The 25391-nt window shown below is 44.5% G+C and overlaps 1 protein-coding gene across 3 annotated transcripts in view; it reads left to right on the top strand.

The window, feature by feature from the left end:
* The window catches only part of STAB1 (stabilin 1), a 367238-nt gene that overhangs the window by 296707 nt on the left and 45140 nt on the right, over nt 1-25391 (top strand). For all 3 annotated transcript variants that reach the window (XM_083156377.1, XM_083156378.1, XM_083156379.1), the window contains 3 exons: nt 11555-11731; nt 14165-14251; nt 24158-24304. In XM_083156377.1, the coding sequence (XP_083012503.1) occupies nt 11555-11731; nt 14165-14251; nt 24158-24304 (411 nt within the window). The remainder of the gene's footprint in view (nt 1-11554; nt 11732-14164; nt 14252-24157; nt 24305-25391) is intronic.

The following is a 25391-nucleotide window of genomic DNA, read 5'->3' on the forward strand; positions in this document are numbered from 1 at the left end:
CTGCAGCTGTACCTCTAGTATACAGTGACGCAGATCACCCAAGCAGCTGTACCCCTAGTATACAGTGACTCAGGTCGCCCCACCAGCTGTACCCCTAGTATTTCAGCTTCTCAGTTTGGACGCTCCGGGTTAAGGGGTTTTCAGCCCATTCCCGTCCGTGTTGGGCGCTCTGGGACGTCCCCACTGTTGCTCCAGTGACACCTAGTGGATGAAGGAGAAAAGAGGGATTTTGTACTTACTGTAAATACTTTTCTCCGAGTCCACAGGTGTCACTGGACGCCCACCTCAGCGCTGTTCCTTTATTACAAAAGCATTTCAGAGAAACGTTGAAGTTTCTTCCTGCCAGGTTAGGTTCCGGTCATGAAAATAGAGATGCCCTCCACCACAGAATAGCGCTAGGAAATGAATGTTACTCCCCTGTTTCTGGACACGTTTCTGGGTTGGATCTGTTATGAGTATTGTTGCTGAATATGAAAGACAAAAACAACAAAGAGCTCCGCCCTCGTGTAATACTGTTACGTCAAACAACTCTATGCAAGTCAGAGGATGATAGTAAAGGTTGATAATTTGATCGGGGGATTCCCCCTCTCAACACACGCACACTATTCGGAAATAATAAATCAAAATAAAACCAATCGACCTCCTTATTCTGCAGGGAAATTCAAATAAATAAAGATTTATTTGGTCTTATTCTGTGTAATGATGCCAGAACTCCGCCAAGGTAAAAGCAAAATGGATCCTCTATTAAAAAAATAATATATAAAAAATGTATGCATGAGCTAGGTTGCTCATCTAGGGCTGGCTGACATTCCAGAGGTCCAGATGGTAAGTTACAACGGGGCCCCGTTTGTGGTACCTCTGGTTGTTGTCAGGTCGCCCAGATGAGTTTGGCTGCTCCTATTGAGGTCACTACCAACGCGTTTCAATCTCTGTTTGAGATCTTTTTCAAGGTACGAGTGACCTCTACAAGCCAGGTTTAAATAGCCCTCCTAATGTATTGATTCCCGACACCTGCGGGATGATTGGCCACCTGTATAATCAATGTGTTTTCCTATTCTTTCAATCAACTACTTGCTAGCATACAGGTTCCTGGGTGTGGGGGTCCGTACGTGCACTTCCAGTAATGCCGCTACCTCAGTTCCGCCGGAAGTGACGCGCCGGAAGTGACGTGCCGGAGTTACGATGTTCTATCTGCCAGACTGGTTCCCGAGTGCGGGGGTCCGTGTGCGTACTTCCGTTAATACCACTCCCTCCACCGGAAGTGACATGCTGGGATTGTGATGTACTCTCCTTATATGTATATGTCATCTTCTCTGGATTCCAACATGATTATCTTAAAAAATAAAAATGACTATATAGCAGTACCAGTGCAAAATGGATATCTCCCCCAAGTCCTAAAAACAATTAGTTAAAAACCCAGGGTGAGATTAAAAGCAAGAAAAGTGCACTGTGCAGATGAAGGAAGAGGGAATCTTATGATTATAGGAACTATTTGATTTCAAAGTCCTGATTCAATTCTTTTGGCTCTAATTTATTTAATTTGAAAATCAATTTCATTTTTTTTTTGCCAGCCGTTTCTGTATATTTTTGTCCCTTTCTGTGGTTTAAACTAACTTTATGCCCCAAAAGCCTAAAACTTGATGAGTGGAACATTTATTGTGTTTCTTAAAATGGGATGCCAGAGGGTGTGTTTCTATTCCTTTTCTTATGTTTCTAAAATGTTCGGCAATTCGGGTCTTTAGGGGTCTCATGGTTCTTCCTATGTACCATCTCTTGCACAAACATTCTACAGCATAGACAACATTGGCAGTATTGCAGGTCATAAATGCAGTGATTTTCACTTTCTCTCCATTGATGGACAGTTCGGTACTTGTGAATTATCCGGGCTGCCGATTTTGCCCTTAAGTTTAGTTAACTTAAGGACACCCGGCCGACGCGATGCCCGCGATTTACCCCCAAATCGCGGGCATCGCGTCGGTCGCGGCCGTTATAAGGGGCCGCAACGCGACCGACGCGATGCCCGCGATTTCCCATAGACAGTAATGTTAAAAGGCGCGATGGACCCGATTTCCCATAGACAGCAATGTTAAAATCATTACAGTAATGTTAAATGATGTGCAAAATAAAATGACAATGTGAAATGGGCCAATATGGCCATTTCACATTGGATATGTTTTAAAAAAAAATGTTTCATGGCCCCCCACCACCGTTAACGCCACCCCGCTATTGACGCCAACCCGAAGCGTGGCGAGCGCAGCGAGCCCGCGAGGGGCGGCGGTATGCGTCCTCCGACCTTTTCATACCCCTACTATCCACGTCAGCGTGAGTTGAGAATAGAAAGTGTGGCGAGCGCAGCAAGCCACCGAGCCCGAAGCGTGGCGAGCGCAGCGCGCCCCGCGAGGGGACGCGGATACCTTCACAGGAATCCGCGTCCCCTCGCGGGCTTCACAGGTGTCCACGTCCCCTTGCGGGGCTCGCTACGCTCGCCACGCTTCGGGCTCGCCACACTTTCTATTCTCGACTCCACGCCAACGTGGATAGTAGGGGTATGAAAAGGTCGGAGGACGCGTACCGCGGGCTCACTGCGCTCGCCACGCTTCGGGTTGGCGTCAATAGCGGGGTGGCGTTAACGGGGCCATGAAACATTTTTTTAAAAAACATATCCAATGTGAAATGGCCATATTGGCCCATTTCACATTGTCATTTTATTTTGCACATCATTTAACATTACTGTAATAATTTTAACATTGCTGTCTATGGGAAATCGGGTCCATCGCGTCTTTTAACATTACTGTCTATGGGAAATTGCGGGCATCGCGTCGGTCGCGGCCCCTTATAATGGCCGCGACCGACGCGATGCCCGCGATTTTTCGGGCGCGATGAAAAAATTGGCAGCCCAGATAACTCACAAGTACCGACAGTTCCTTAGTTTTAGTCCCTTATTCAGATCTGATCGCAGAACAGATTTGTTCTCAAAATGGGCAAAACCATGTACACAGCAGGTGGGGCAGATGTAACATGTGCAGAGAGAGTTAGATTTGTGTGAGTTATTTTGTTTCTGTGCAGGGTAAATACTGGCTGCATTAATTTTACACTGCAATTTAGATTTCAGTTTCAACACAACCCACCCAAATTTAACTCTCTCTGCACATTTTACATCTGCCCCACCTGCAGTGCACATGGTTTTGCCCATTTTGAGAACAAATTTGTACTGCAATCAGATCTGAATAAGGCCCTTAGACACTGATGGACTTGCGGTGTGTTCCTACAGTTAATACAAAGTCTGCATCTATAAAAACCCTTTGATCTATTATAGCTCGTCCTAACTTGGTCACCCATGTGTAGACTTTTGGTCAGTTTGGTCTTCAAATTATCTGATTTTCTATAGATATGTTTGGGTTTTATAGGTAGGAGACTTCCTATAACAGGGTCTTTTTGAATAATAGACCAATGCTTTTTGAAAATCTTTTCCACTACAGTGTGTTGGGAATTAAACTTCGTAATGAAGGCCCATTGAAAGTCTGTGTTTTCTTCTTTCAGTCTTGGTTTCGGCTGTAGTAAGTCGATCCTTTTTACGGTCATGGCATCATTCAGGCCTTTCTGCACTGTTTCTTTCTTGTAACCACAGGCCAAAAAGGATTCTTTCATCGTTTGGGCTTGTTCGCTAAAAACCTCTGGGTCTGAGCAGTTCCTCCTCAGTCTCTTAAATTGTCCCCCTGGGATACTGGTAAGCCAATTTTTATGATGACAGCTGTCAGCATATATATATATATTGGTGAAGAGTCAGTTGGTTTCTGGAAGGTTTTTGTGCATATTTTCCCATTCTCTATATAAATAGACAAGTCCAAATAATTAATTGTTGTCTTGTCGATGACAAAACTCAGTTTGATATTCAGAGGGTTGTCATTAAGATATGTGCAAAAGTTCTTGAGCCATTCCATGTCCCCCTTCCAAATAAAAATGATGTCATTGATGTATCGTGACGCGGACACCAGGTTTGCCTTGAATGGATGATCAGTCCAAACAAAAAATTTTCCCAGCTACCCATAAATATGTTGGTTTAAGCTCCGAGCTACAAAACTTAATTTTACAAGGTATTGAATTCATTTTAAAACATAATTATTTCATTTTTAATGGGGAATTTTACTTACAAAAAACTGGTACTGCCATGGGCACCAGGTTTGCCCCCAGCTACGCCAACATATTTATGGGTAGCTGGGAAAACAATTTTGTTTGGACTGATCATCCATTCAAGGCAAACCTGGTGTCCTGGTCATGATACATCGATTACATCATTTTTATTTGGAAGGGGGACATGGAAACACTCAAGAATTTTTGCACATATCTTAATAACAACCCTCTGAATATCAAACTGAGTTTTGTCATCGACAAGAAGACAATTAATTATTTGGACTTGTCTATTTATATAGAGAATGGGAAAATATGCACAAAAACCTTCCAGAAACCAACTGACTCTTCAGCATATATATATGCTGACAGCTGTCACCATAAAAAATTGGCTTACCAGTATCCCATGGGGACAATTTCAGAGACTGAGGAGGAACTGCTCAGACCCTGAGGTTTTTAACGAACAAGCCCAAACTACTGTATGAAATAGTCTTTTTTTGGCCTGTGGTTACAAGAAAGAAACAGTGCAGAAAGGCCTGAATGATGCCATAACCGTAGAAAGGATCGATTTACTACATCCAAAACCAAGACCGAAAGAAGAAAACACAGACTTTCAATGGGCCTTCATTACGAAGTTTAATTCCCAACACACTGAAGTGGAAAAGATTTTCAAAAAGCATTGGTCTATTATTCAAAAAGACCCCATTATAGGAAGTCTCCTACCTATAAAACCCAAACATATCTATAGAAAATCAGATAATTTGAAGACCAAACTGACCAAGAGCCTACACATGGGAGACCAAGTTAGGACGAGCTATAATAGATCAAAGGGTTTTTATAGATGCAGACTTTGTATTAACTGTAGGAACACACCGCAAGTCCATCAGTGTCTAAGGGCCTTATTCAGATCTGATTGCAGTACAAATTTGTTCTCAAAATGGGCAAAACCATGTGCACTGCAGGTGGGGCAGATGTAACATGTGCAGAGAGAGTTAAATTTGGGTGGGTTGTGTTGAAACTGAAATCTAAATTGCAGTGTAAAATTAATGCAGCCAGTATTTAACCTGCACAGAAACAAAATAACTCACACAAATCTAACTCTCTCTGCACATGTTACATCTGCCCCACCTGCAGTGCACATGGTTTTGCCCATTTTGAGAACAAATCTGTTCTGCAATCAGATCTAAATAAGGGCCTAAAACTAAGGAACTATCGGTACTTTATAGGTACTTTATAGGAAGTCTCCTACCTATAAAACCCAAACATATCTATAAAAAATCAGATAATTTGAAGACCAAACTGACCAAGAGCCTACACATGGGAGACCAAGTTAGGACGAGCTATAATAGATCAAAGGGTTTTTATAGAGGCAGACTTTGTATTAACTGTAGGAACACACCGCAGGTCCATCAGTGTCTAAAACTGATGAACTGTCCATCAATGGAGAGAAAGGGAAAATCACTGAATTTATGACCTGCAATACTGCCAATGTTGTCTATGCTGTAGAATGTTCGTGTAAGAGATGGTACATAGGAAGAACCACGAGACCCCTAAAGACCAGAATTGCCCAACATTTTAGAAACATAAGAAAAGGAATAGAAACACACCCTCTGGCATCCCATTTTAAGAAACACCATAAATGTTTCACTCATCAAGTTTTAGGCTTTTGGGGCATAAAGTTAGTTCAAACCACAGAAAGGGACAAAAATATACAGAAACGGCTGGCAAAAAAAGAAATGGAACTGATTTTCAAATTAAATACATTAGAACCAAAAGGATTGAATCTGGACTTTGAAATCAAATGGTTCCTATAATTATAAGATTCCCTCTTCCTTCATCTGCACAGTGCACTTTTCTTGCTTTTAATCTCACACTGGGTTTTTAACTAATTGTTTTTAGGACTTGGGGGAGATATCCGTTTGCTTCCACTGGTGCTGCTATATAGTCATTTTTATTTTTTAGGATAATCGTGTTGGAATCCAGAGAAGATGACAGAGAAAAAGGGAGAAAAAAAATCAAGATGGAGGAGCAAGATGGCGACATCATATACCAATGAAGGGAGATAATGTGTACCAAGATGGCTGCTGAATGGACCTCAAATGTGACACATGCTATTTCCGAGAGGGAAAGGAAGTGTCAAAGATAAGAACTGAGGACAGTACATCACAATCCCGGCGCGTCACTTCCAGCGGAGGGAGTGGTATTAACGGAAGTACGCACACGGACCCCCGCACTCGGGAACCAGTCTGGCAGATAGAACATCGTAACTCCAGCACGTCACTTCCGGCGGTTCTGAGGTAGCGCCAATACCGGAAGTGCGCGTACGGACCCCCGCACCTGGTAACCTGTATGCTAGCAAGTAGTTAAGGGAAAGAATAGGAAAACACATTGATTATACAGGAGACCAATTATCCCGCATGTGTCGGGAATCAATACATTAGGAGGGCTATTTAAACCTGGCTTGTAAAGGTCACTGGTACCTTGAAAAAGATCTCAAACGGAGATTGAAACGCGTTGATAGTGACCTCAATAGGAGCAGCCGTTGTAACTTACCATCTGGACCTCTGGAACGTCAGCCAGCCCTAGATGAGCAACCTAGCTCATGCATACATTTATATATATATATATATATATATATTATTTTTTGAATAAAGGATCCATTTTGCTTTTACCTTGGCAGAGTTCTGGCATCATTACACAGAATAAGACCATATGATACACTTCATTCAAATCACAAAAAGAGTGAGTACTTGGAAAGGGGGAATCCCCGACTTTATTTGAATATCCCTGCAGAATAAGGAGGTTGATTGGTTTGATTTTGATTTATTATTTCCAAATAGTGTGAGTGTGTTGCGAGGGGGAATCCCCCGATCAAATTATCAACCTTTACTAGTTATCTATCATCTTCTGACTTGCATAGAGTTGTTTGACGTAACAGTATTACACGAGGGCGGAGCTCTTTGTTGTTTTTGTCTTTCATATTCAGCAACAATACTCATAACAGATCCAACCCAGAAACGTGTCTAGAAACAGGGGAGTAACATTTATTTCCTAGCGCTATTCTGAGGTGGAGGGCATCTCTATTTTCTTGTATCTATTTCTATTGGAGGTTTGGTGTTTCCTCCAAGCCCTTACCGAGAACTGCTGCTAGATTGCGCAACAGAAATCTCACCAACCCCCTTTTTTAGGTTCCGGTCATGTTTATTGGAACATCCTGGTATGTTTATTTGTGTGGTGTGTATTGCTCAGTGTTGTTTATCACAGATATTTTCACTTTTCAATCTATAACTGGTTTGATTGTTAATGTGTGTTATGTTTAACCTCCTCTTGGAAGTGTGTTCTTTCTTCCAGCTCCCTTCGGGCACATCCTTAGGACTGCCTAGGAGGGGAATTAGAAGGGTAGGAGTTGGCCACACTCATTTAAATTTAAAGTGCCCATGCTCCCTGTAGTCATTCCTTCTACCCCCCACTGTTACTCCAGTGACACCTGTGGACCAGGAGAAAAGGATTTACGGTAAGTACAAAATCCCTGTTTTAGTCAAAATCGAATGTCAATTTGTACCATGTGTACACAGCATAAGTCACAGCATAAGTCTCACAAAGATAAAGTATTTGTATAACATAGTATATGACAGTGTTTAGCTTTATATTTTTGCTTTATTTTGTGTTTAGCACTTGTCTGCCATGCTGTAGAACGTACAGCATGGTACACAAGACAGTAAAGAAAATGTTTAACGTTATAATGAAAGGGTACATTGCGCTCAATGGTGTTCCTATGTAGGGTCAGCTGGGTTTTTAATTGAAGTAGTTGTTAGGGACACACTGCACTGCGTACCTGTATGCTGGCTCAGCTTCTGGGTCCTGTTGCTGGATCCCCTGCCAGCTGCACGTCACCACCGGCTGGTAAGGATGGCCATCAACCATCGATTATTCAAAATCATTGATGGCCTATGACTAATGTTGAATACTTGTGCCATTTTTGGGGAGAACCAGATGGCTTTAATAATGTGCAAGCAAATATATTTTTTTTTAAACGAAATGCCAGGAGATAGAGTTTAGCTCCAATCTTGGACACTCCAACAAAGCCCTATCTCCAGGCTCTCATTGGCCCACAGCTTACTGAATTGTAAAGCAGGAGTTGACCATCGGTGGGTAAAACCCTTTGAGATGGTTCACAGAATCGTGGTTCCCTATCAATGGTACCATCATACAATGGTACCATCCCTACTGGCTGGTGCTTCCTTGTCTTCTGGTCCTGGGATCATGTGGTCTACACTAACTCGTGATACTTCATGGGAAACTCGGTCCTCTCCATTCGGAGGGGTTTTAAGCACTTTTTTTTTTTTTACCAAATTTTTGCCTGGTTTCCTGATACAATCCTTTTATTACTGATCAAAACCGTTGATTATCAGCCATCGATGTTCGGTTAATATTCTCCTATTTGCTAGTCCCCATAATTATTTTGGTCATGAGCAGCAAATCAGGAAAATCCAACATGTTGAATTTCTCCAATTTAGTATTCGGTATTCAGTGATCGGTAATCTGCCCCAATAGGTGCAAAGTGGCTCTAGTTGCAAGCAGCTACGGAAACCTGATCTACTACCTTACACTAATGCTAAGAATCCATTAGGGCTAATGTGGGGGCTTCCTATATCTGTAAGCAAGAATCTGTACAAGTGCCACCCACTGATTTTACGGAAGTTAGCGCAACTGCCATCATTAGTATTGACTCTTGCACCAGTGCCATGCTAGGGGCAAGAGATTTGGCAGAATCAGGCTTCCTTTTTATGTATGCAGAATCATACTGAACATTTGATACATGCCCACGACATTCCCATTTACATTTTATTGCATTGTTGTCACCCAGTACCCAAGCAGAAACACCCTTTGTCACGGAAAGGCCTGTCGCATATTCGTATGTGCTACATTATTATTACTAGCTTTTATTTTTAAAAACTCACCTTTTTTCACCCAAAATGAACTAATCTACTCCGCATTAGGCCTTATGTAACCAATCCAGATATTGGGGCTGAATGAAACTGTGGAGCAAAGCACAAAAGAGAAGCAAATTTGTACCTTGGTAAAACCATGTAGTATTGCCGGTATATAGGGTCAAATGTATCAAGCTTTAAAAAGTGATAAAAAGGAGAGTGATAAGCAACAAGCCAATCAGCTCCTATCTGTCATGTTACATGCTGGGTTTGAAAAATGACAGGTACTGTAGGAGCTGATTGACTGGTTGTTTATCACTCTCCATTTTATCACTTTTGAAGCTTGATACATCTGGCCTTTACGGTTAAACAACGCTCTTCAAAGGCTCTTTATCCAACTGGATTTTAAAGGGGAATAATATTAACCCTTTGAGTGCCAAGTGAATTTGTCAAAATAGGTGTGAAAAATGTTTGCCAAACATTTGTGTTCATCATAATGACATATAGGGGGAAACTTACTAAGAATACGAATACAAATAATTGTATTCGTATTCTTGCTACGGATGAATACGACTGCATACCTCGTATGCAAAGTCGTGTTCCGGAGGGGGATTTACAAAGCAGTCATATACGACTTTGTAACCCTCCGATGTCGTATTAATTCGTATTAGCTGGCCGTATATACGGCCGCTAATACGAATTCCTACAGGCAGTCTGCACGGATCAGTCAGATCCGTGCAGGCTGCAAGGTGTAAAAAAAAATAGAAATAAAAATAAATAATAAAAAAAAAAACGGCGTGGGGTCCCCCCCACAGCCATAACCAGCACCAGGCTGAAAGAGCCGGGACCGGTAATTAAAAATCATGGAACCCGACAAATAGGGGTTCCCCAATTTTTAACAACCAGCCCCAGGCTCCAGGTCCGGGGCTGGTTCCCAAAATACGGGGGACAAAATAACTAGGGGTCCCCCGTATTTTAAGAACCAGCCCCAGGCACAACCAGCCAGCAGGGTAATGCCACAGCCGGGGGACACTTATTATATAAGGTCCCGCGGCCAAAGCATTAACCCCCTGACCGGTCAGCCTGGCCAGGGGTCCTGGGGGAGTGGGGACCCCCCCAATAAAAGGTCCCCCCCCTCCAGAACTTACCTGACCAGGCTGAAGCCCGGTGCTGTCCTCGATGCCCCTGGGCTGTGGGCATCGAGCTGATCTTTGTGTAAAAAAATAGATTAAAGGTCCCAGCAAGCGGGGCATTAAAGCTGAGTCCCAGCAAGCCTCCCCCGCATGCTGGGACTTGGAGAACCACAAGTCCCAGCATGCGGGGCATTAAAAGGCCCGCTGGGTCTTGTAGTTCCACAGTACAAGAAATAGTTAAATAAACACACTGACAAGCCAGAAAAATAAAAGTTTAATACATACATTACACAAACACACTGATACTTACCTATCTTGAGCCCGTCGGTAGGTCCCTGGGTCCGGTGGCTTGGTTCTGGGGCCTTGGTTCCGGGGCTGGTCCGGGTCCGGGGCTCCAGGGCTGAGGAGTCCGGGGTCCAGGATCCGTAGTAATCCAAAGGGGTACCTGTGGAAGGAAATCCTACTCACCTGGTCCTCTGGCGACCATCCCGGCATCTTCTCTTCAAGTCGTGCTTCTCCCGGCTGCTGGTACCTGCTCCGCTCGGACACTGGAGAGACGCAGAGATATTCATCTTTCCCGCCTCTACTCAGAATGATTTCTATTGGCTGCCTAGCGGCCAATCAGGAGCCGACTTTCTCGGTTCCTGATTGGCCGCTACGCGAGTAGAGGCGGGGAAAGATGAATATCTCTGTGTCTCAGTTTCCGGGCGGCGCGACGGGAACCCTGTCCGTCTCCGCTTCAGGGAGATGGACAGGGTTAGGGGAGGCGGTGGGGGGGAGCGGGGAGGCGGTGGGGACACCGGGTGACCGCCGGCAAGCCGGCGGGGACCCGGGGGAAGCGCCGTCGGAAGGGGACGTGCGCGCATCTCGTGCGCGCGCATCCCCTTTCGCAGAGCAGCTGGCGGGGAATGGCGGCTGGCGATTCTGCCGCCATCCCCTGCAAAGACAACGCCGGCTCCATCTGTAGCTACAGTATGTGTAACTTCACCACTTGTTTGGTACATCTCCCTCTTTGTGTCTTATGGCTTCTAAAGAAGTATGTATGTATCTATGCATATTACTAATTAACCCTTATATAAAAATGTACACAAGAATGCAGAGTGAAGGCAGCCAGGTGGGAGATGGAGGAGCTGAGGCATGTCATAGTGGCTCTGCTATACAATGCTGTAAATTACAGTAGAGGCACCAAATTTAACTTGAAGAGGGCAGCAGCTGGCGGAGGGAGTGGGAGGCATGAAAACTTTTACTATTTTACAGGAGAGCCAACCAAGTTGAGTATCCTGAACATACTGGAATAGTAGGAAATTGTGAAATGGACCCAACTTTGTTTCATTTATTTTATTGTATACTTCTTATCAACAGAATTCCAGTGTGATGTCACTTGTGAATGATACACTCCACCGACCTCTCACAATGCTGTGGCCTACAGATAAGGCTTTTGATTCTCTTTCGGAAGAGCAGAAGAAATGGTTGTACCACGAAGACCACAGAGATAAACTTGAGGCCTACCTGAAAGTGCACATTATTCGAGATGCAAAGGTACAAAGATGTCATCAGGGCCGCCGACAGGGGGGTGCTGTGGGTACAGCTGTCCTAGGCCCCAGCCTCTGGAGGGCCCTAGGAAGCTGTCCACAGCAACAGCAGTGCGGTGCCACCCCCCACCCCTGCTGCCACACACTGCCTCCACCACCCAGCAGCCCCCCAGCCAGGCATGCACAATACACAGTGCAACATGCAGAGCACCGAGCCTAGGACACATAGGGGCTCGGCACTCTGTAAGCTGCACTGTGCAGTGTGCTCTCCTGAGGAGATGCGGAGGCTTGCAGGAACAAGGGCGAAGCTAGGTAAGTAAAGGTCCTCGGGGGGATAGTGGAGCGTGCAAGCCCGTAATGGTACATGAGGGGGGGGCGTGCCTGTAATAGTACTGGGGGGGCATGCCCGTAATGGCACTTGGGGGGGGCGGACTGAAGGTCAGTCTCAGGCCCCACGATTCCTAGTGGCGGCCCTGGATGTCATGTCAATCAAACTACTGAAATTATACAATGAAATATTCTCATGAATGGGCATATTATTACATGTGTTGGAGTTATTCTAATTACAGCAGGATTTCACCATCAACTGGGATTTCCCAGAAATCTTTACTACAGACTTTATTTCACGGAGTGATCGGAGTGGCAGGATGGTTACTCCAGTCTCCTATGCATCTCCTATTCATGTACTCTACTCCACTCTACTAAGCTGGCATGGCAGTATGGATCACAAACATGTTATAACATTGCCTTGAGGACGAGGAGGACTTAAGTGTGCTCCAGAACCTCTGGGGATGGAATACCCATGCATGGTGCTGTCAGCAGCTTTTTCTAATCTTGGTCCTGCCTAGCTGCAGATCCATGTTTAGTCCATTACATTAGAATGAGCTATTGACGCAAAGAAATGCCTCTGATGAATAACCATACTGTAGGAACCTATACAGTATGTGCATTGTTCCTCTAGCACAGACCAGAAGGATGAGGATAGATAGTGTGTCGTTTTGTGGAAAAAAAATGCCACCTTGTATAAACTTCTAAGCCATAGCTGCCTACCCTCATGCAGGAGACTCCCTGAAATAACAGCAATCTCCCTCTCTCCCTCATTAATCTAGCAATCTCCCTCATGTCACCTAGCCCAAATTACACTGTTACATTTTTGGTGAAAAAAGGAATGAGAGACAGATACATTTACATTGAATCATAAGCACCATTTCCTAGCCTTTATTAAGTATAGTAGCTCTTACTAACTGCTTTGGGATCATCTACATTTGGATATAAGTCATTTTTAAAGACTCCTCTGAGATGTAGCAGTACACAGCCACGCTTCTAGGTGCCACGTTCACAGTCTTTTTTCACAATCTCTCCATATATGAAACTAGAAACGCCCTTTATGTGGAGCATGACACACCCCCTCAATGGGGCGCATTGCAGATTTATTTTTCCAACTATAATCTCCCTGAAACTAGTTTTCAAAAGTACGTACTGTAAGTATGATCTAATCTGATAGATATAGTCCTTCGAAATATGTTACGAAATAAGCAACCACCCAGGGAGAACCTGTCCCAGAACATAGAATAGAAACCCTATTAAATAACTGTGCAAAAAAAAAAAATTGTTGATACTGATAAGGTGCCCATACACGTGCCGATATGTGTGCTGTGCATTTTGTACTTCATTTGTGCCGTGTGATTTTGGCACTTAGGGGGATGCAATGCGATCTACTGTACTGTGCGGGTGCGAAGCGATGCGATTTTAGCCTCTCTTTTTTTTTAAAGTTTATAGTTACCTAATGGACATCACTTTGCATCGCATGTACTACAAAACTGATGCGATGTAGCACAAAAGTACTGCCTGACTTTTTGTTCTATACAGTATTGTACCCGTGGGGACACGCATCACATTGCATCGCATCCCCGCAGGTACACTGTGCGATTTTAACGAATGCGATGCGTTTTGAACTTTTTGAAGTTCAAAACGCATGTTAAAATCGCAATGTTCCTTTAAAAAAATGTTTTTAAATGATCTCATATTAATAACACATTAGGAAAAGTTTCAAATAAAGGAACACATTGGAGCAGATGTATTAAGCCTTAACAAGAGATAAATGCGAGGGTGATAAAGAGAGATAAACGTTCAGCCAATCAGCTCCTTACTGACTTTTTTCAAACACAGCCTCCAACATGGCAGTTAGGAGGTGATTGGCTGGGCCCTTTTCTGGGTACTCATAACCCCCCCCCCCCCCTGCGTGCACCACTGAGCTGAATTGGCCCCTTTGTCCTGAGTCTGTATACAGTACTCTTGGCCCCATCATTCAATCTAAATGTAATGCCAGGTGGTTGGGTACAGGTATTATATAGGAATGGAGAACTCTACATGCTCTAGTCCTGTAGCATTGTTGCTGTTGATAATAGCATTAATACAGCTAATTATGTTTTTCTTATAGATTACTGCAGCAAGCTTGCCTGAAGTTAATTCCTATAGGACATTGTATGGTTCCACAATCTCTTTTCAATGCAGCAAAGCCAACATTGTGAGTATCCATTTTTAGAGTTTATCAGAAAGATTTAACTAATAAAATACAACATCATTATTTCTTACGGATGGCGTCAGGATCCCAGTATATGAGATTATGACAGACGGAATAATGACCGCAGTATCCCAAAAGGTCGGTATCGGTGCTGGGGTTTGGCACTAGGGTAAGGCTTAGGGTTAGGCTGTGGGGAAAGCGGGAGGATTAGGCTGTGGGAGGGAACATTTATAGTTAGGCTGCAGGAGCGGTGGGTTAGGGTTAGTATTAGGGTTAAAATACTTACTCAAATACCCAACACATTTCTTACAAAACATAGAAAATAAGACAGGCTGCGACATTCTGGTATTAAGCTGGGTACACATATGTACAATCTTCGGGCCGTTCTTCCGTTTTGAGAAGAACGGCCGTTCAATTGTGTAGGTGTTTACGCTGTCCCGATTCCCTCTGTACGATCAATAAACAGCCAAAAACAGTCTTGTTTGTCCATACTCAGTCGGTCGAAGGTTCAGTGCTGTTTAACCCCTTCCCGACATTTGACGTATATATACAATATTCAAAAGTGAACAGCCAATTGCAGCGTTTTCTGTGTTACCGGCGGCTAAGCCGCTCGGTAACACAGAGATCGGTGGTGATCGGTGCTGTTAAGTACAGCACCGATCACCACCGAGCGGCAAACCGCCCTCCCACCCGCCCTTCCACCCGCCCGGCAGCCCGCCCTCCCTCCCGGCAGCCTCCCTCCAGCCCTCCCACCCAGCCAGCAGCCGCAGCGCCAGCCCCCCTCCCACCCCCCCGCCAGCAGCAGCACAGTTAAATATTTGATTTTGGGTTAAATTCATTTATATGACCTATATATATATATATAAATATATATATAGATATATATATATATATGTGTATATATGTATATATATATATATATACACATATATATATATATATATGTGTGTATATATATATATATATATACACACACATATATATATATATATATATATATATATATATACAGTGATCGGTGCTGTTAAGTACAGCACCGATCACCACCGATCGCCAGCCCCCCCCCCCCCCTCCCACCCGGCAGCCCCCCTCCCACCCACCCGGCTGCCGCAGCGCCAGCACCCCTCCCACCCCCCCACCAGCCGCAGCGCCAGCCCCCCTCCCAAAGCTGGTGAGCAAAATGGGGTCACATGTGGGGGGGTTCCACTGTATTGGTGCTTCGGGGGTCTTGCTAATGCGACATAGCACCCACCTTTCATTCCACCTCCAAAAATCACTCCTTCCCTTCTGAGTCCTACCATGCACCCAAATGGTATTTTTGGGTCACATATGAGGCATTGCCGTACTCGGGAGAAATTGAAGCACAGATTTTGGGGTGCTTTGTCTCCTTCATTCCTTGCGAAAATGAAAAATTTTGAGCCAGAACTGCATTTTTGTGTAAAAAATTACATTTTTTTACACAAAAATGCAGATCTGGCTCAAAATTTTTCATTTTCACAAGGAATGAAGGAGACAAAGCACCCCAAAATCTGTGCCCCAATTTCTCCCGAGTATGGCAATGCCTCACATGTGACCAAAAAATACCAGTTGGGTGCATGGCAGGACTCAGAAGGGAAGGAGTGATTTTTGGATTTTGCAGCACAGATTCTGGTTGAATGACCCCTGAAGCACCCATACAGTGGAACCCCCCCACAAGTGACCCCATTTTGCAAACTACACCCTTCAGGGAATTCATCAGGGGGTATAGTGTACATTTCAAACCCCCAGGGGTTTCACCAATTTTGATACAACTGAGCTGTGAAAATGAAAAATTTAATTTTTTCATTTTCACAGCCCAGTTGTATCAAAATTGGTGAAACCCCTGGGGGTTTGAAATGTACACTATACCCCTAAATGAATTCCCTTAAGGGTGTAGTTTGCAAAATGGGGTGACTTGTGGGGGAGGTTCCTAACTTTTAGCACTTATGGTGCCTAGAAACCTACATGGTGCCTAAAAAGAAATCTCATAAAAAGGAGGCTCCAAAATCAAGTAGGTGCTCCTTCTATTATGAAGCCTGTGGTTTGGTCAACGTGCACACTAGGGCCACATATAGGATATTTATGAAAACAAAAGAATTGGGGGAATCAATTTTTAGTCACATTTCTCTAGTAAAATCTACTGTATTCATTAGAAAAATGTATTAAAATTCAAACTCTGCAAAAAAATAGAAATTTTGAAATTTCACCTACACTTTGTTTTAATTCCTGTGAAACACCTAAAGGGTTAACAAACTTCCAAAATGCTGTTTTGAATACTGTGAGGGGTGCAGTTTTTGAAATGGCATCATTTATGGGGGTGTCTCACATACAAGTCCCTCAAAGTCACATCAGAACTGAACTGGTCCCTAAAAAAATCAGTGTTTGAAATTTTCTTGAAAATTTGAGAATTTGCTATTCATATTTGAAGCCTCCTAGTGTCCAAAAAAAATGAAAAGGAGGTTGAAATAATGATGGCAACATAAAGTAGACATATGGTCTTTGTTAGTTATTAACTATTTTGAGTGGTATGTTTATTTGTCTCACAAGCAGAAAATGTGACATTTTGCAAATTGCAAAATTTTCCATTTTTTCACGACATTTTGGTATTTTTCACAAAAAAACACAGACTGTATCGACCCAAATTTACCACTAACTTGAAGTACAATGTGTCACGAGAAAACAATCTCAAAATCACTGGGATAAGTAAAAGCAAAAAAAAGTTATCCCCACTTAAGTGAAACATGTCAGATTTGAAAAAAATGGCTCTGTCAGGAAGGCAAAAACTGGCTGTGTCAGGAAGGGGTTAATATTCATCCGACCGGACGGGCCCATATCGGAACAAAAGTGCAGTGTGTACGCTCGTTCGATCCATGTGCTGGCCGTTCTTGCTGGCGATTATACTCCCAAAGCTGGATCGCGTGGGCGTTGACTAGCTGCATGATCTCTCCTACAGCACAGCATGTAGTCAGCCGGCAGGGCATAAGGCCAGGGCCGGATTAACAATGGGCCTGATGGAGCTACAGCTCCAGGCCCACTCTCCAAATAGGCCCATTTTGTAGCTGAGGGCCAGGGCTTTCCAACGAGCCCAGCCCCGTGTCGCTAGCCCCCCGGGAACCAGAGATACCGCCAGGCAAACCTGGAACATTGTGCCCATAGGATAACATGGGACCCGCTAATTCCAACCTCCACCTGGTTCCAACGGCTGCCAGTTCCCACTCCGGCATCACAGAAGCTCAATGTTGATCTCAGTTGAACCCAAATCGCTGGGCCTTCAATCTGATACCTGGTTTCATATGGGTTCATTGGTTCTAGAGATATTGCGGGTAAACCAATTTTTTTTTTCATTTCTGAAATGTAATTTCATGGCTGTTCATGTTGTTTGAGGACAGATTTCTCTGGAACCAAACGGCCCAGTTTCACGGGCCAAAATCATTCGAAGCCTACATGTAAATGGGTCAGTTGGTTACGAAGATATAGCTGTTTGTTTAATGGGGGGCGGCGGTGGTTTTCTCTCCCCCTCACACCAGAAAATGCAGGGATTAGGCTGGTGTAAAAGGGGCCAGTCCGAGAATGTCCCTGCATGATCCTGGGACCATATTCCCGGGTAAATTCCTGCAGTTTCTGGTGTGAAAGGGGTATTATTTCAAATAGCCGGGACATGCAGTGCTCTGAATACAGCCGGGAAGGCCCCTGCTCTCTGCCCAGCTGTCAATCAGTGCCAGATTAAGCCTTCAGGGGGCCCGGGGCACTTTAGACAAGGGGACCCCCTTGCACTTGTCATTACTAGCCACAAACTGCATGAGAGAATATTATACTGTCAAAACACAGAGTAAAGACAGTATAAACTTGGTAAATGGGTAACTGCTTACTCTGTAGGACTGTAGGAGACCTCACAGTGTCAGTGCCTCTGATTAAAAACCCTCCCATGACTAGGCTGCTGCTGTCCTCCATAGGCCTGAGAAGCATGTAATGAGCTCCACCAATCAGAGCTGAGCATAAACCTCTCAGCCTCTGCCTTCTTGTACAAAGTGTCATGGGACTTAGTCAACTCCCAGTAATGCACTGCACACTTGTGCAGTCAGTGCGACTTGGCTCCCGATGCTCAGTACCATTAATCATTGTCACATTGGCAGATAGGTGAAGCTGCAGCACTACCCCACTCCCATGCACAAAACCTTTAGCTAAAAAAAAAAAAAAAAAAAAAATGTTTTTTGTTAAAAATACATGCCAACCACAGGGGGTCCCTAGCTAGAGGGGACCATGGGTACTGTCCCCTTTTGCCCCTGCTTTAATCTCCCCCTGCTGTCAATGGCTGTCATTTCTGCCTGGCGGCGGCTGTCCCCCAGATAACATGTATTCCCCCTTGGCAATGAGCATGTAATCCCTCATGTCAACGAGCATGGAACCCCTGGCAATGAGCATCAAACCCCTGGCAATGAACATGGAACCTCTGGCAATGAACATGTAGGTAATCAACACTTATGTAGCATCATTTTTAATAGGCATTATGGTGTTTGGCATAATACATAATGGAAATTATGGTGTGTGGCTTAACATGTAATGGGCATTATGGTGTAAATTTTTTAATGCGCGCCTTTGGCACACAATGCCCCTATTTCTGAAGCATATTGTGCATTATTGCTCAATCTGTTTGGTATAGTGCAGGCATACCAAACTATGGCCCTCCAGCTGTTGTGAAACTACAAGTCCCACCATGCATTGCCACAGTTTTGCTATTAGAAAATGCTAAAACTATGCCAAGGCATGCTGGGACGTGTAGTTTCACAACAGCAGGAGGGCCACTGTTTGGAAATGCCTGGCATAGTGTGTATTTTGGCTCAATCCATGTAGCAAAATGTGAATTTTGCCTTAATCTATGTGGCATAACGTGAATTTTGACTCAATCCATGTGCCATAGTGCGAATTTTGGCTCATTCCATATGTCTTAATATGTAAGAGGCAAGTACAGTATAAGGGGGTTACCAGGGCCGGTGCGAGAGTCCTTGGCACCCTAGGCAAAACCTCTGCCAAGTGCCCCCCCCCCCCAATTATTTTTTTATTCCATGAGGGTACCCATAGACAATGGAGGGGTGAAGGGAAAGGCAGCGAAGAGACCACTAGGTGCTGGCTCATACTGATAGCACAGGGTGCATTACATACCTGCATAGTACATAATACATTGCCTGCGATATTCCTTCAGGTGACCGGTGAGACTACAGTGGGCATGTCACACAGCAGCGGCTGCAGGGACAGGAGGATGAAGGGCAGTAGGCGGTGACACAGTCGGAGGGGGACAGCGCCGCACTACACTAGTTACTCCAGGGGAACTTCCCGCATCTAGCCCTCCCTTCCCTGGGCTGGGGTACTGCTCCTGTTCCCCGCACACCTAGCTGTCCCATAAGAAGGGCTGTTACTGAGTTGTAGTACTGAGTAACTGTCCACCTGCATACACCCGGCACATGAATCTGACACGCCATAAGGACCGACACACATACAGCGGTAACATGACGGCTGCCTTACCTCCCGCTAAGGACGACTGGCTGCAGCCCATGCTGACCGGAGGAGGAGGAAGAAGCAGTGCGGTGCCACCAGCATCAGCGCTCACCTGTTCCCTGCTGGGAGTAGCTGCTGGTACTTGGCAGCTGCTTTCTGCTCTCCTTGGGCGGGAGCGCTGCTGCAGCTCAATACCGCCCTCCAGTGGCCTGGGGGTTACTATTGTGTTGCATGATTTGTATAAGGGGTATATGGTGTGGTCACTTTAGGTGAAAACATAAAAGGTGCTGAAATGTTGTCTACCAAGTTTTAGCTTTCAGTATTTTTTTTTTATGACTGGAGTGCCGCCTCACCCCACAAGTATCTTAGGACATCGGCATCCTGCGGGTGCACCTTTGGAGTGCACCCGCCAATATATCTCCATGCATTTTTCCTATGCCACCCCCCTGCCTTTTCCAGGCATATATAATTAGTTGAAAGCATTTACACAAATACAGACACACCCATGAGCAGACCACCCAACCAGAACACTGGTCACGCCCCCCACATTATTAGGTGCTGGTCACAGCCCCTATTGTTGCGCATAATAGGCCCTTGATCATTTTCAGCTCCAGGCCCATTTAGACCTTAATCTGGCTCTGCATAAGGCAAATAGCTGGGGTGCGCGTCTACATGTAGTCAGCCGGCAGGGTGACTAGGGACAGACATGCGGCAAATAGCTGGGGTGTGCGTCTAGATGTAGTCAGCTGGCAGGGTGACTAGGGACAGACATACGGCAAATAGCCGGGGTGTGCGTCTAGATTTAGCCAGCCGGCAGGATGACTAGGGACAGACATACAACAAATAGCCGGGATGCAGCATTACCACCTCACAGCACTCTGAGGCCTTGGGTTCAATTCCCACCATGTTGTTAACTGTGTGAAGTTTGGGTACTTGTTTCCTAGCACGGCGCCACCGATTTTGATTGTATCCATTGGGTCGGAAAAATCGCGTCGATCGCATCGCATGCTAACCAAATCACATGCGATGCGATCAACCCGATTTTTACATTGGAATCAATGTAAAATGGTACCTGAGACCCGATTTTACATTGATTTCAATGTAAAAAGCCCCAAAACCCCCCATTTTTATACCAACCCCCCCCCCTCATGTTTGAAATGCTCCCCCTCCCATTGTTAACACCACCCCACTATTGACGCCAACTTGAAGCGTGGCGAGTGCAGCGAGCCCGCGAGGGGCGGCGGTACACGTCCTCCAACCTTTTCATACCCCTACTGTCCACGTCGGTGTGGAGTTGAACTTATAAAGTGTGGCGAGCACAGCAAGCCACCGAGCCCGAAGCGCGGCGAGGGGACGCGGATACCTTCACAGGTATCCGCGCCCCACCGCTCCCCTCAATGAGACGGGCGCCGTGCTAGGAATCAAGTAAGTTTGTATATTCTCCCCATTTTCTTTCACACTCCAAAAACACTTCATATAAAAGTACAGTATGTTAGTAACTGTTATATAAAAAATATATATAAATAAAATAAAAATGAAAGCATAAAAATATAAGAAATTAACTTACAGAAAAATATAAATGCAAAAAATAGAAACTGTAAAATTTACATGTGCTTCCTGGGGACAACTAGGGCTGAAATTTTAAAAGATGAGAGATTCAGAAAGTGAGAGATATAGGGGTACATTTATTAAGCTCGGTGAAGTGAAAAACTGGATTTTATCACCAGCCAATCAGCTCTTACCTGTCATTTTTCAAACCAAGCCTGTAGCTTCACAGGTAGGAGCTGATTGGCCGGTGATAAAAACCAGAGAGTTTATCACTTCACTGAGCTTAATAAATCTACCCCTTGGTAAGAAATCGCCTGTTTTTTTTAACATGGCAATCATTTATACTGCAAAATCAAACTGGTTTTGCAGTGTAAATGATTGCCGCTTTAAAAAACTGGAGATTTCTTACCAAATCTCTCACTTTCTGATTCTCTCATCCTATGAAATTTCACCCCATATGTTATTGACAATTTTAAGTGTGTATATTCATCTGTTACAAAACACATTTTGGGGTATTCTGGTTGATTTGCAAGGCTGCAAATTTGTGTCCACCAAATACTGCCTTGTGAATGGTGGCTTGGGCACCACCCAATCGCAGCATGCGTTCGCACACACCGACTGCGGATGGATGTTTTACATAAACATCCATTTGCAGCCTGCGGGGTAACATCCACATCATTCGATGGTCGGTGACCATCAAATGATGTGGAACGTGCACGCATATGTAAGGTTGCTCTGAGCAACCTTACATATGCGTGCAAATTCAAGAGGAAGTGGACGTTCCCCGCATGTCCGTCACGGCCGCATTAGCATGAGAACGCCAATGAAAAGCTGGGCGTTCCCATATGCTAATGTGCCCACCGGCCGCACACACCAAGTGCATGCAAATGTGCAGCTATGCGCAAAGCGCAAACATCGGCTCCACGCAAACAATGGCATTGTTACCTTTCTACCATCTGGCCGGGTTACGTTACCCCACAAATACAACACCACCAATATCAGGAACAGGACCCCCCACTAAACGGGAATACATAAAGGACATCTCGGAAGGCATCCTCAGGAACGGATCTCATCCTTTTCTCCATAAATTACGGTACCGTATGGACTGACCCACTTATTTCTCCATTCCCTCCAAGAAGCTTCCAATTCGCCCATTGCCATTCATTGTGGTTATCTAATTTTTATTGCTTTTTAAAAATCTTGTTTATTGTCTATTAATAAATTGTAATTATTTGAATATCATTGGCACCCACTTATTATATTAACTTAACTGTACCATATATATTTAATTAGTAGCGCAGTGTACACCTCCCATCCATTTCTATTAGATGGTTGAGCCTGATGCGCCGGAAAGGAGCTACATTTGAATTGGGTGCCCTCTGGAAAATTAAATACGGTCCTTTGTGATGTTAGACAGCTTTGTACCTTACACTGCAATTTAGATCCTACAAATCTCTCGTGTTACAACTGCCCCACCTGCAGTGCAGCCCAGTTGCTTGCTTTTTTTCTTAGCTTGCAAATCTGAGGGGGGTCATTCAGACCTGATTGCTGCTGTGCGAATTTGCAAGTCTGTTGATTATCAAACAACTGCCCATGTGTGCGGATTGTAGAGCACATGTGGGAGGCCAAACAGCCACTAATCTAATTGTAATACCCCCTGCAATTTGAATTATAGGAGGCCACTATTTTTGGGCACCTGACCGTTTTCAGGAATTGTCAGAAAAAAACGCAGACGCGCCGAGGTGTTTTCAGGGAGGGTGTGTGACATCCGCTTCGCCTCGATCAGCCTGTTTCTGTCACAGAATTGGGGAAGGGTCAGAGTTATGCACAGACTTTCCAGTTATTCTGCTAGATTGCAGCTGCATCATTTACAATATATTTGCTTGATTAGATATTTAGTAGATGATTCCCTTCCCCTTCCACCCTCCGCCCCATAATCTGTTCAGTAGTCATTTTGTAACACATTTTCTTAGATAATTCCTTACTGTAGTTTGACCTCTTCTTCACAGCGAGTCGTACATGGTAAAGGCATCTGGGGCAAATTGGCGCACATGTGAACTTACAGAAAGGGCGAAGGGGAAAAAAATGTTCTTTGTTGAATCACGGCACCCTAGAGCAGTGATTTTCAACCTTTTTACCTTGCGGCACACTAAATAAGACTTTAAAATTGCCAAGGCACACCATGAGATCCCCACAGGGCAAAACACATTGGCCACCACAGGAGAAAAACAAACCTATTGGCCCCCACATTAAAAACAATCCCACTGGTCCCCACAGGTAACAAAAATAAAATACATTGGCCCTTTACATGAAAAGAAGAGACCAGTAAATAACAGTTGAACTGGTGGTGGCTGTAAATGGGTTTGGGCATCTCTAGATCTGGGGGCACACTTGAGAACAGCTCAAGGCACACTAGAGTGCCACGGCACACTGGTTGAAAAACACTGCCCTAGAGCATCAAAATGTTTTCAAGGCACCCCTAGGCCAAATGCTTCTTATTGAGAAATTTTGAAAAAATAATATTAAATTAAGTACATTGTGTGTATATGTCAGAGTTATCTGGTGAGGGACAGGATTTGCTCCTGTTTGTCCACATATATTATGATTGGCAGCTACAAGCACTGGTTTTGCCTGTTACATTGACCATTAATAATATGAATTGATCCTGGTCCACCAACCCAAGGCACCCCTGCAAGTGTCCTAATGCACCCCAGGGAGCCTAGGCACACAGTTTGGGAACCACTGCCTTAGAGTGTTTTGTTTGTCGATTAAGCAATACACTGATGTGATTTTATTTGCTGTCCATCATTTTGATTCATCAGTACATATATAAATGTTCTTTCTGCGCAGGGGGAAATTCTAGTGAATGAAAACAATGCTAGGATCCTCCAGAGAAACATGGAATTTACTGGAGGAATTGCTCATGGGATAGATCAGCTGCTGGAGCCTCCTAACATTGGAGCCCGCTGTGATGAATATACAGTGTCCGAATCTCAAGTAAGCTGCTGAAATTGACATGATCAGGTTCTAGATTGTGCACTTGAAATATTCATTATACATAGGATACATTATACTGCACAGGACTATGGTGTATTTTCGTTAGTGCATTGCTTTTATTCATTACAATATTTAATTACAATATATATTTACAAAGGGGCTCAGACAAGGCACCAGTACAGCAGGTGTAGTATTAGTGTTCCCGCTAGGCTGTTTTAGCAAGGCGCTCCACCCTGCCCAATTTTAAAGGGCAAATCGCGCCGGGCAGGAGGGATCCCCCCTTCCCCTTCACAGCAGCGGTGAAGGCAGTAAAAATGTAAGTGGCACTTTTGGGGGCATTGTGTAAGGTCAGGTGCACTACTATTGGCATTAAGCTTATAGGTAGGAGCGCTGGAGGCATTACATGTAACAGTGTGTGGCATAATATATTATGGGCATAACCGTGTGCAGCATATTGTGTGATTCATAATATGTGGCCTTATGTGTAATGGGTATTATAAAGTTTTCTAAAATGTACAAGGGCATTACGGTGTGTGGTTTAATGTTTCCATTAAGCCGTGCCCACTTTTTACCGAGCAAGAGCCCCTCCTACTACAAATCAGGGGGGGCGGGGGCGCGAGAGACATGCGCTAGCTCCGGGCACCGTGGCACCTAGCTACACCACTGCGCTGCGCAGAGCCGCTGGTTGGGGTCGGGATAATCTGGGTAGCATCTGAGCGCATGCACAGTGTAATCCCGAAATCCTGGGATTGGATACTCCAAATCCCAGGATTGAAATCCCAGCAATTTTGGGGCCAAATCCCAGGATCCCACCAATGCCCATCCCAGGATTGGTCACCCTAGTCAGCAGTATGAAGTTTGCTTTTGGCAAAATCGGGCACCAATTTAGAGGGGCTGCTAGTAAGTGGTCTCCCATAGTTAATTAGTGTTTTATTATTTTGATTTTCATGTTTTGCAACGGAGTGCATTGCTTTTATTCATCTTGAACATTACAATATTTAATTACAATATATATTTACAAAGGGGCTCAGAAAAGGCACTCTCTAAGAGTTATACTTATGTATATTCTGGAGGCTGGTCCCATCCC

The sequence above is a fragment of the Crinia signifera genome, chromosome 8 (genome assembly GCF_055691185.1).
Source record: "Crinia signifera chromosome 8, ASM5569118v1, whole genome shotgun sequence".
Classification (NCBI taxonomy): domain Eukaryota; kingdom Metazoa; phylum Chordata; class Amphibia; order Anura; family Myobatrachidae; genus Crinia; species Crinia signifera.